Below are 12,622 nucleotides of genomic sequence, written 5' to 3' on the forward strand. Positions count from 1 at the left end.
CTGCTGCTGCTTCTCAGATTACACATTACATGTCTGTGACAGGTTCCCCCCACTTTGAGATGCTGCCTGGAACTGGGGTGCCATTGAGTCCGCCTGACCCCTCCAGCCTGGGCTCCATTTACACTGTATTGGTGAGGCAAGCCAGCCAAGCCCTCTCTTAGGCTTCACACTGCACTTTTCCAGCACACATACAGGTAGGAACACACCCAGCTTCAGCTGTACACACAGATGCTGAGATCAACTGTGCATGGGACGGCACAGCTAAGGAATTGCCCAGTACTCAAGTGCACACCCCGCTCAAGAGAATAAACGCACAATTGTACCGTCTTGTGCTGCACAGAGAACTGTACAATGTAAGCTCATGAAATTCGCGCCTACCCTCAATGTGGGGAGAGAGAGACACAGCTTTTTGCCCCAATTTATGATTTCCCCATACACTGGTTTTAGACAAGACAAAACAAGTTTATTAACTACAAAAGAGAGATTTTAAGTGATTATAAGGGATAGCAAACGGTTCAAAGCAGATTACCTAGCAAATAAAACAGACACACAATCTATGCTTAATAAACCAAAGAAACTGGTTATAAGTAGCAAATTCTCACCCAAAATGTTGTTTTAGGCAGATTGCCAAGATTGTTGAAGGTAAACTGCACTTGCTTGCAGCTTTAAACTCCAGATATTCTTTTCACAGGCCAGACACTCTCTAGCCTGGGCTCAGCCCTTCTCCCCTAGTCCAGTCTTGTTCTCAGGTGTTTCCAGTAGTCTCTTTCTTGGACAGGGAGTCATAGAAGTACGAACCACAGTGATGTCACTACCCTGCCTTAAATAGTTTTTGCATATGGCAGGAATCCTTTTGTTTACCAGTTTGATCCTCAAACCTGGTCAGTGGAAAAACACTAGTATTATTATGGAGTTCAGTACCAGATGACTTGGTCACAGGTCCCTGCAGCCATAACCCAGAGTCTGTTTGCATCATCCCCTGGAAGGTTTCTCAGTGGGTGATCAGCATTTTCTAAGACCTATTGTTCTCCCTAATGGCTCTTCCCAGTGAGACATCTAAACTGATTGCATTCTACCTAGTGGGCTTTCCCCAGGTGTAAAGACATTTGTAATTGATGCATAGACAGCATTCCTAACTTCAGATACCAAAATGATACATGCATACAAATAGGATAATCCTATTCACCGAATCATAACCTTTCCAATGATATCTCATATCTTACCTTGTATAAAATACATCATAGTTATGCCATAATCATATCCTATATAACAATATCTCTATGAAGTATATGGGGTGTAATACCACGTCTATGAAAAATATGAAGTCCTTTGTATCTTGGGTATTTTCTTCCTCCTTCTGAAATCACTGAATCAGTGGTTTTTGGAGATGGACACCGGGAGGGGTACACTCTCAATGATTCAGCCAGTCTTCAAATTTTGTGGAGCGGAGGGTATTTATTATTAGGAATAATATCCCTTCTGGTTTATAGACAGAAAATGCATTAGGAATAAATATTTTGAGGAGTTTAATATGTTAGGATACTATTCCCTCCTGTTCCCCAGTCCAGACTAGTAAATTCATTGCTCTGGCTGTCAAGCAGCAGGAATCATTAAGATGATGAGCCAAGGAATTTGCCACCCTGGACTTTACTCTTCCCTGCCACTCAGAATACTGTCACTTGCTTGATCTGTGCTATTTTGTATTAATTAGCATAGACCTTGATGGAAGCTAAAATACTCATGGCCTTAGTGGAGTGCCTTGGTACTCATACAGCCTACAGATTGCCTGCAGCTATGTTTGTTGCGGCCTCCAGTGCTGTTCAGTAATATTCAGTAATTTTATAAGGGAAGATTTTGAAATGTAAACATACTTAATTGGTTTACAGACATTTTGAAGCCTCTTGTGCCTCCATGGTCACTCCTTCACTGTCTGCCAGAGTCCCATGGCTCACATAACATGAGGGGGAAAGGAGTCCAGGAGAGCTGGCTGTATTTTAAAGAATCCTTATTGAGGTTTCAGGAACAAACCATCCTGATGTGTAGAAGGAATAGTAAATATGGCAGGCGACCAGGTTGGCTTAACAGTGAAATCCTTGCTGATCTTAAACGCAAAAAAGAAGCTTACAAGAAGTGGAAGATTGGACAAATGACCAGGGAGGAGTAAAAAAATATTGCTCAGGCATGCAGGAGTGAAATCACACTTGGAGTTGCAGCTAGCAAGAGATGTTAAGAGTAACAAGAAGGGTTTCTTCAGGTACGTTAGCAATAAAAAGAAAGTCAAGGAAAGTGTGGGCCCCTTACTGAATGAGGGAGGCAACCTAGTGACAGAGAATGTGGAAAAAGCTAATATACTCAGTGCTTTTTTTGCCTCGGTCTTCACAAACAAGGTCAGCTCCCAGACTGCTGCACTGGGCAGCACAGTATGGGGAGAAGGTGGCCAGCCCTCTGTGGAGAAAGAAGTGGTTCAGGACTATTTAGAAAAACTGGATGAGCACAACTCCATGGGGCCGGATACACTGCATCCGAGGGTGCTAAAGGAGTTGGCGGATGTGATTGCAGAGCTGTTGGTCATTATCTTTTGAAAACTCATGGCGATCAGGGGAGGTCCCGGATGACTGGAAAAAGGCTAATGTAGTGCCCATCTTTAAAAAAGGGAAGGAGGATCCGGGGAACTACAGGCCAATCAGCCTCACCTCAATCCCTGGAAAAATCATGGAGCAGGTCCTCAAGAAATCAATTCTGAAGCACTTAGAGGAGAGGAAAGTGATCAGGAACAGTCAGCATGGATTCACGAAGGGCAAGTCACGCCTGACTAACCTAATTGCCTTCTATGAGGAGATAACTGGGTCTGTGGATGAGGGGAAAGCAGTGGATGGTGTTATTCCTTGACTTTAGCAAGACTTTTGATATGGTCTCCCACAGTATTCTTGCCAGCAAGCTGAAGAAGTATGGGCTGGATGATTGGACTATAAGATGGATAGAAAACTGGCTAGATTGTCGGGCTCAATTGGTAGTGATCAATGACTCCATGTCTAGTTGGCAGCCGGTTTCAAGTGGAGTGCCCCAAGGGTCGGTCCTGGGGCCGGTTTTGTTCAATATGTTCATTAAAGATCTGGAGGATGGCGTGAACTGCACTCTCAGCAAGTTTGCAGATGACACTAAATTGGGAGGAGTGGTAGATACGCTGGAGGGTAGGGATAGGATACAGAGAGTCCTAGACAAATTAGAGGACTCAGCCAAAGAAACCTGATGAGGTTCAACAAGGACAAGTGCAGAGTCCTGCACTTAGGAAGGAAGAATCCCATTCACTGCTACAGACTAGGGACCAAGTGTCTAGGCAGCAGTTCTGCAGAAAAGGACCTAGGGGTTACAGTGGACGAGAAGCTGGATATGAGTCAACGGTGTGCCCTTGTTGCCAAGAAGGCTAACGGCATTTTGGGCTGTATAAGTATGGGCATTGCAAGCAGATTGAGGGATGTGATCATTCCCCTCTATTCGACATTGGTACGGCCTCACCTGGAGTACTGTGTCCAGTTTTGGGCCCCACACTACAAGAAGGATGTGGAAAAATTGGAAAGAGTCTAGCGGAGGGCAACAAAAATGATTAGGGGCCTGAAGCACATGACTTATGAGGAGAGGCTGAGGGAACTGGGATTGTTTAATCTGCGGAAGAGAAGAATGAGGGGGGATTTGATAGCTGCTTTCAACTACCTGAAAGGGGGTTCCAAAGAGAATGGCTCTAGACTGTGTTCAGTGGTACCAGATGACAGAACAAGGAGTAATGGTCTCAAGTTGCAGTGGGGGAGGTTTAAGTTGGATATTAGGAAAAACTTTTTCACTCAGAGAGTGGTGAAGCACTGGAATGGGTTACCTAGGGCGGTGGTGGAATCTCCTTCGTTAGAGGTTTTTAAGGTCAGGCTTGACAAAGCCCTGGCTGGGATGATTTAGTTGGGAATTGGTCCTGCTTTGAGCAGGGGGTTGGACTAAATGACCTCCTGAGATCCCTTCCAACCCTGATATTCTATGATTCTGTGATAACACCTTTATAGGCAGGGAGGGACGATGGGTTGTAAAGTATGCTATCTGCCTATACTGAAAGACCACAGAATGGTGGGGGAAGCCATTGAGAGCTCTTCTGAAGAGAGCGCCGTCTGACTATAGCAGTAGAAATATATTACTAACCACCTGACCAAGATGGTGATTGTGGAATGCTCAGGGAGATTAGAGAGGCTGTAAAAAAATAGAAATCTCAATAATAATGCAGGATTTCCACTATCCCCAAATTAATGGATACATGTCACCTAAGGATGGTATGTGAAGATAAAGTTTCTAGACACACACTATTCAATAACTCCTCCTTGGAACAGCTAGTCCTGGAACCCACAAGGGGAAAAGCAGTTCTTGATTTAATGCTAAGCAGAGCACAGGATCTGTTCCAAGAGGTGAATATAGCTGCATCGCTTGGTAATTGCAACCATAATATAATTAAATTTAACATCCGGGGGGGAGGAAGGACAGCAAAGTAGCCCACCATAGTAGTATTTAACTTCAGAAAGGTGAACTATACATAAATTAGGAAGCTAGCTAAATGGAAATTAAAAGGCACAGTCATAAAAGTGAAATGCCTGCAAGCTGCATGGAATTTTTTTTAAACCACCATAATAGAGGCTCACATTAAATGTATAGCTCAATTTAAAAACATTGTAAAAGGACCAAAAAAGTGCCACCATGGCTAAGCAATAAAGTAAAAGAAGCGGTGAGAGGCAAAAAGGCATCCTTTAAAAAGTGGAAGTTAAGTCCTACTGAGGAAAATGGAAAGGAGCATAAATTGTGGCAAGTCAAGTGTAAAAATATAATTAGACAGGCCAAAAAAGAATTTGAAGACCAACTAACCAAAGTCTTAAAAACAAACAGCAGGTTTTTTTAAAGTACATCCATTAGAAGCAGGAAGCTTGCCAAACAATCAGTTGGTTCACCGGACGATCAACATGCTAACGGGGCATTCAAAAAAGATTAGGCCATTGCGGAGAAACTAAACACATTTTTGCATCAGTCTTTGCAGAGGTTGTGAGGGAGTTTCCCATAACTGAGGCACTCTTAGGTGACAAATCTGACAGATTGAGGTGTCAGAGGAGATTTTTGACCAAATTGATAAATTAAACTAATAAGTTACCAGGACCAGATGGTATTCACCCAAGAGTTCTGAAGGAATTCAAATATGAAATTGCAAAACTACCCTATCATTTAAATCAGCTTCTGTACCAGATGCCTAGAGGATAAATTATGTGACACCAATTTTTAAAAAAAGCTCCAGAGGTGATCCTAGCAATTACAGGCCAATAAGCCTAACTTTCAGTAGCAGGCAAATTGGATGAAGCTATAGCAAAGAACAGAATTATCAGACGCATAGATGAACACAGTTTGTTAGGGAAGAGTCAACACTGCTTTTGTAAAGGAAAATCATGCCTCACCAACCTATTAGATTCTTTGAGGCAGTTAACAAGCATGTGGACAAGGGTAATCCAGTGGATATACTGTACTTAGACTTTCAGAAAGCCTTTGACATGATCCTTGAGCAAAGTAAGCTGTCATGGGATAAGAGGAAAGGTCCTTTCATGGATCAAGGACTGGTTAAAAGACAGGAAACAAAAGGATAGGAATAAATGGTCACTTTTCAGAATGGTGGGAGGTAAATAGTGGTATCCTCCAGGAAATGGTACTGAGAACAGTGCTGTTCATCATATTCATAAATGTTCTGGGAAAAGGGGTGAACAGCGAGTTGGCAAAATTTGCAGACAATACAAAATTACTCAAGATAGTTAAGTGCAAAACAGACTGTGAAGAGTTAGAAGGGGATCTCAGAAAACTGGGTGACTAGGCAAGAAAATGGTTGATTAATGCAAAATAATGCACATTGGAAAACGTAATCCCAACTATACATACAAAATGATAAGTTCTAAATTATCTGTTACCAGTCTGGAAAGAGATCTTGGAGTCGTGTAGAGTTCTCTGAAAATGGCACTCAATGTGCATCTGCAGTCAAAAAAGCTAATGTTAGGAACCATTAAGAAAGCGATAGATAGTGTGATAGACCCAGGCCAGTTGGGTACAGCAGAATAGCAGAAGGCAGATATACTGGCCACTGGATTAACAGTTTTCTGTTCCCTGACTGACCAGAGCAGGGGCTGCTCCAGGCTAATGAGAACACCTGACTCTAATTAACCTGTAAAGAGTCAGGTGAGGCCATTCAGTTAATGTGACCACCTGACTCTGATTAAGGCCCTGCTGTTACTATAAAAAGGGCTCACTCCAGTCAGGCAGGGGAGCCAGGGAACCAGAGGAGAGGAAGTGCGGCTGAAGGGCTGGTTACTGAAGACACCTCAAACCATCGTTAAAGGAGCCCTAAGGTAAGGGTGAAGAAGGGAGAAACAGGAGAGCTGTGGGGAAGTGGCCCAGGGAAATGTAGCAACTCTGGCAGTGAAAGGTTGGCTGCCAACAACTGTTACCATTAGGGTCCCTGGGCTGGAACCCGGAGTAGAGGGCGGGCCCGGGTTCCCCCCAACCCACCACTACAGGAACATCTCCTGGAAGGGGAAGTCAGGTCCCTGTCAGGACAGGAGGCTGAACAGAGACTGTGGGAGTTCTCTCACCAACCTTCTTGCAGGCCTATGATGAAAAGGGCTCAGTAGACGGTAACCCTGGCCCTAGAGAGAGAAGGGCTACGTGGAGGGTCACAGTGAGCCACTGAGGTTAGCATAAACCGCCTAGAAGCGCAGGACCCACAGGAGCAAGGTCAGAGCTCTGCCACAATAGTAAGACAGAAAATATCATTATGCCACTATATAAATCCATGGTGCACCCACACCTTGAATACCCCATCTCAAAAAAGATGCTTAGTATTGGAAAAGGTACAGAAAAGGACAACAAAAATGATGAAGGTTATGGAAGAGCTTCCATGTGAGGCGAGATTAAAAAGACTGGGACTTTTCAGCTTGGAAAAGAGATTACTAAGGGGGGATATGATAGAGGTTTATAAAATCATGAATAGTGTGGAGAAAGGGAATATGGAAGTATTGTTTATTCCTTTACTTAACATAAGAGCCAGGGGGCATGCAATGAAATTAATAGGCAGCAGGTTTAAAGCAAACAAAAATAAGTACTACTTCACACAGCATACAGTCAACCTGAGGGTAAAACGGGCACAGAGAGCACAGCTGCTGCTGGCATCCCAAAACTGCCCACGCCCATATGCCGCTAGCTCGTTGGCTGCAACAGTGCCTTCTGAAGTCGTCATGGAGTGCCATGAGAGGAAGAAATAAGGCTACCATCCTTACAAATTTTTAGGAGAGGATTACAGAGTACCATCATGAGGCCTCTCAGGAGGATACAAAAGATATGTCCTTATGGACATAAACTGCCCCTGCATGGGCTTTTACCCTGCACCTAACTCTGCCAGGGAATGAAAAGCAAATGACTCTACCTCTGTTTGTTGTACCACTACCTCCTCTTGAACGAGTAAAACAATGGAAAGTCAATACCTTTCTCCTGCTATCTCAGGGTTGGTCCAGGCATCATCTTTACATTTACATATTATAAGGAAAAATGTATGCACACACTTACCTGAAGTTCCTTACCCTGGATTGGGCTCATTCATGCTCAGCTGGTGACACTGACTAAACTGAGGTAGAGTCTCAAACTGGTTCTGGTTTGTGGCATAGCTGGACCCCTCTCCCCCCAGTACTTCTCCTCCTCCTCCTCGCTGTTCAAGGCCAGGTTCTCTGCCTTGGGCTCCTCAGAGGTATCCAGGTGGCTGGTGGGTTCTCTACTAAGTATGTCATGCAGCTTGGTGTAAAGGCAACAGGTCTGGCCTTGTGGTACGACTTCCACAATTCAGAGACGATTCCTTCAGTTTCACATGTCACTGCTGCTGATTCCTGTTGTACCCCTTCATCTGCATCACTTGTGCAATCATTTTGTAGCTGTCCACATTTCTGTGGCTGGTCCATAGCTGTGCCTGTACAGCCTCTTCTCTCCTCAGGGCCAGTAGATCCAATATCTCCTGTCTACTCCAAGCAGAAAAGTGTCTAGTATACAGAGCCGGCATGGTTGGTTGGGCAGTTGCACACAACAAAGGAGAGCTTCTAGATGTGCTTACCGAGGTGGGCTATCAGCAGGGATCCTAGTTTTCTGTGATAACTCAAAATTATCCGATGATAAATCCAGGCCTTTGGAGCAGAGCCTGGAGCTGGAGCGTTGAGCAGCTCCAGAGCAGTGGAGTGGCAGATTTTTGCCTGGAGCTGGAGCACAGCTTCAAAGCCCTGTAAAAATCTGTTTTTTTCTGTAATTAAAATGAAATGCTGAACTTTAGTTTTCCTAGCCATAGTATATAGGTATCAGTTGAACACAATGTTTTATTGATGTATTTACAATTTTTGTGCTGACAGACAAAGCTTCACTGCCTGGGGCTGGCAACCTGAGCCTCGCCTATTCTGCTGATTGGATAATCAAAAATTCTGTTACTCTGGCCCCAATCCCAATTAGATTGGGTAATCGGAGTTCCATAGTATGTTTTTAGAAATGTGAAAACTAAAGATTATCCGTAAAAATGCAAATCCCACGTTTTTTGGTGGCAAACGGATTTCTAGGATCTCTGGCATTTAAAAAATGTGGAGATTTTAACGGGTAAGGGAGTGTCTTCCGATCTTGATGCTTGGGCAGTGGAGTTCACAAATGTAACCAAGAGCAGTCACTGTTGGTCATTGTGTGACAACTGTTGAAGGGTCGAAAACCTACCTATGAGAGGAGACTCAGAGCTTCCCTTGTTTAGCCTAAGCAAAAGAAGGCTGAGGGGAGATATGATTGCTCTCTATAAATACATCAGGGGGATAAATAACAGAGGAGTTATTTTAGCACCAGTGTGGACACACAAACGAATGGATGTAAACTGGCCAGCAGCAAGTTGAAACTTGAAATTAGGCGAAGGTTTCTAACCCTAATCGTAGAGGAGTGAAATTCTGGAACAGCCTCCAAGGGAGCAGTGGGGGAAAAAACCTAACTGACTTCAAAACTGAGCTTGATAAGTTTACGGAGGGGATGGGATGATGGGACTGCCTCCAATGGCATGTGGCCCATCTGCGACTGCCAGAAGCAAAAATCCCCAGCGGCTGGAGATGGGGCATTAGATGAGGGGGGCTCTGAGCTTCTACAGAGAATTCTTTCCCAGGTATCTGCCTGGCCATGCTCATATTTGGGGTCAGGAAGGAATTTCCCCCCAGGCAGAGACCCCAGGAGTTTTCGCCTTCCTCTGCTGCACGGGTCACTTGCAGGTTTAAACTACTGTAAATGGCGGATTCTCTATAACTTGAAGTCTTAAAACCATGATTTGAGAACATCAGTAACTCAGCCAGAGGTTTGGGGTTTATTTCAGGAGTGGATGGGTAAGGTTCTGTGGCCTGCAATGTGCAGAAGGTCAGACTAGATGATCATGACTATCCTCTCTGACCTTAAAGTCTGACACATGTCATGCAGCATCTACACTCACTGTCAACCTCAGTAGATTGACCATGGCTCAGTGCAATTTAGGGAGGTGGTTTTACTACATCACTGTAATGGGGTGCTTACGTTCACCAAATACCATTTTATGCACAAATAGATCAACCCAAGATGATTTACATCAGCCTAACTTTTTAGTGTTGACCCGGCCTAAGTTATTGTAAAGTAATTGATGGTGGCTGAGGCAAGAACTGTTTGTGATAGATAGGAATTCTGACTATAGTTTTCATTTGAAAGCTTCCTGGGCTTTGGTTAGAGCAGTGGTGCCTAACCTTATGACACAGGAGGGCCACATAAACCTACGTACAACCTTGTGTGGGCCAAACAGATTTTACATCCTTGTTTAAACGAAAATGATGTAAATATGATGACAAAATGGTGATGAATCAGCCGTTAGTATATTGTGTTGAAGCAGGCCATGGGCTTTATCAAATCTTGTGGGCTGTGGATGGCCCGTGGGTCATAGGTTGAGCATCCCTGGGTTACAGTAATCAGTAAAGTTCAGTGATTAGAAGTAAGAGACATGAAAAAGCTTATCAAAGCTTTGCATTTATCCTATAGTATGACCTGTAAATATGCACTTTATGTACCAGCATTGTTGGATTTTTCCAGGTTCTAAACTGATATTTCTCTCTCTGATTTCAACAGGATTATTATAAGATTATTAAAACTCCTATGGACATGGGAACAATAAGGAAACGTTTGGAGAATAACTACTACTGGAATGCTCAAGAATGTATCCAGGACTTTAATACAATGTTTACAAATTGTTACATCTACAATAAGGTACATGACTATGAATTTGTGCCTGCCAAAGGAATGTACTGTAATCTTGCACCACTTCAGAACTGCATGTGGTTGGTTCAGATATTACTTATTATAACAATCCTTAAATGTAACTGAATCCAGATTAACAGTTGGTTTCTTGAGAACTGTGAATACTAATAATTTGATAGCCGTTTAGGCCCTCTTGCCTTTATGCAATGAAAAGACAAGACAGACCTGTCTTCCTGATATTCTCTCAGATGAGTTAATAGTGGATATTGACATTTAAATATCTATTGTTAAGAGGCAGGAGACTGCTGGGGAGTGAGGCTACATGCTTGGTGGTAGGAAGGAGGTGAGAAGTGGAATGCTGCAATGAATCTTTTGGGCCCAGTTGTGTTCTTACTATAGCACAATGAGATTCCCCCTTCCACAGTGTGGACTGTTCTGCATACTATTTTACAGGGGGGATATCAGGGAATTGAAAAAGATACAGAGAGCAGAAATGATCTCTAGGGTGGCAGGGAGTGGGGTGTTCATAATTGAGGATAGGTCGGGAAAAGAATACATTTATGTTTCTAAAACTGAAATAGGGAACGTGGCTGAGTTGTGAAACAATGAGGTGGAGAGAAGATGGAGGCCACCAAACTGTTGGAGAAGGTCACGGCTCCTTGGTCTTAAGACTGTTAACTTGATCTGGAACTAAGTGTTAAGAGACGCTTCCTTAGAGTGAGTTATTAGCTTGTAGGTTCCATAGGCAGCGAAGAAGCTGTGTGACCCACACAGGATTTTGTTCATTTGTTCAAAGATCTGGTGTGATCCTCCCACTACACTACACTTCCCTTCCTCCTCTTGCCCTTAGTACACTCTCCTTCTCCTCCCCCATCATTGGCACCAAGACTTCCTGCCTCCTCTCCTCTTCCTGCCCAACTGCCCCATCCACTCTTGTCTTCTAACCTCCCTTATATCTGCTCTCACCCTTTTCTCACTCTTATCATCCTCTTTCATCACATTCCTTTTCTCTTACAATGCAAGCATGTTTAGGCCTCCCTGTCTTCCCCCTCAGACCATGGTCCAATCTCTCTTCTCACCTTCATCTCCAAACTCATTAAACATTCTATCTGCAACTGCTGTTTGGAGTTTTTCTTCCAGTTCTGTTCTTGACCCTCCAAACTGGCTTCTGCCCTCTGCACTTCACTGAAATTGCACAGTAAAGTCTCTAATGACCTTTCCATGGCCAAAACTAAGTTTCTGTACTCTATCTTTATCCTCCTTGACCTCTCGGCAGCTTTAGACACCATCAATCACTCCTTACGTCTTGAAATTTTGCCCTGTGTTAGCTTTTCATGATTCTGACTTCTCATGGTTCTTTTTTCCTCAGACTGCTCATTCAGTATTTTCTTCTGCTGTTGTCCCTCAAGGCTTCCTCCTAGGGCTGTCTCTTTTTCTCCCTCAACACTCTCTAGGCAGTCTATCTGCAAACATGGTTTTAGTTATGATCTTTATGCTCATGACTCGCAAACTTACCTCTCCACTGATTTACTATCTCTTTTCATCCAGTCTGGTATCTCAGCCTGTTTTTCTGACATCTCTTCATGGAAGTCCAGTCATCATCTTAACTTTAACATGGCCAAAACTCAGTTCTTGATCTTTCCTTCCAAGCCCTCCACATTCCCCCTTCCTCTGTCACTCAGGCCCATAACCTGGGTGTTAGCTTTTGACTGTGCCTTGTCACTGGACCCACGCATTCAGTCATGGATGGTGGGTGGAGGCTCTTCTCTCCTCCTCCCCGCCCCCCGAAGCCTTGGGTTGGCCGAAGCTGTGCTATGCCTCCCCCTCACGGGACCCAACCTGCCCAGGGGAAAAGTGTCTGATATGCCCCATGCAAGTTCTGGAGCAGCTGAGGAGGTGGTATGTGCCTCCTCAGCCGCCTTGGAACCTGCAAGGGGCATAATAAAGCAAAAACTTCGCTGCCAAACCCTGCAACCGGGAGTCTGGCAGCCTGGGGCATGCAGAGCCTCCCTGGCCTATTATACCCTCCACTCATGAATTCAGTTCTTTTTTTATATATTGCTGTTTTCTTGCACATCTTAAAATATGACCTCTGTCCACACAGCCAAAACTTTCACCCAAGCCCTCATCATTCATGTCTTGACAACTGCAGTCTCCCCTCTTCTGCTCTTAATTGCTGCTGCCTGCTCCCATGAGGTCTATTCAGAATGCTGCTGCTAAAACGATCAACTTGGCTTGTTGCTCTGACCATATCAGCTCTTGTTGATTCCTCCTATTGACACCTTCTTCACTT

The 12,622-nt window shown here is 44.1% G+C and overlaps 1 protein-coding gene across 8 annotated transcripts in view; it reads left to right on the forward strand.

Moving 5' to 3' along the window:
• Positions 1-12,622, forward strand: part of BRD4 (bromodomain containing 4) — a 207,028-nt gene that overhangs the window by 107,367 nt on the left and 87,039 nt on the right. For all 8 annotated transcript variants that reach the window (XM_044995162.1, XM_044995167.1, XM_044995168.1 and 5 more), the window contains one exon: positions 10,201-10,338. In XM_044995162.1, coding sequence (XP_044851097.1) covers positions 10,201-10,338 — 138 coding nt within the window. The remainder of the gene's footprint in view (positions 1-10,200; positions 10,339-12,622) is intronic.

Source organism: Mauremys mutica, chromosome 20 (genome assembly GCF_020497125.1).
Source record: "Mauremys mutica isolate MM-2020 ecotype Southern chromosome 20, ASM2049712v1, whole genome shotgun sequence".
Taxonomy (NCBI): Eukaryota; Metazoa; Chordata; order Testudines; family Geoemydidae; genus Mauremys; species Mauremys mutica.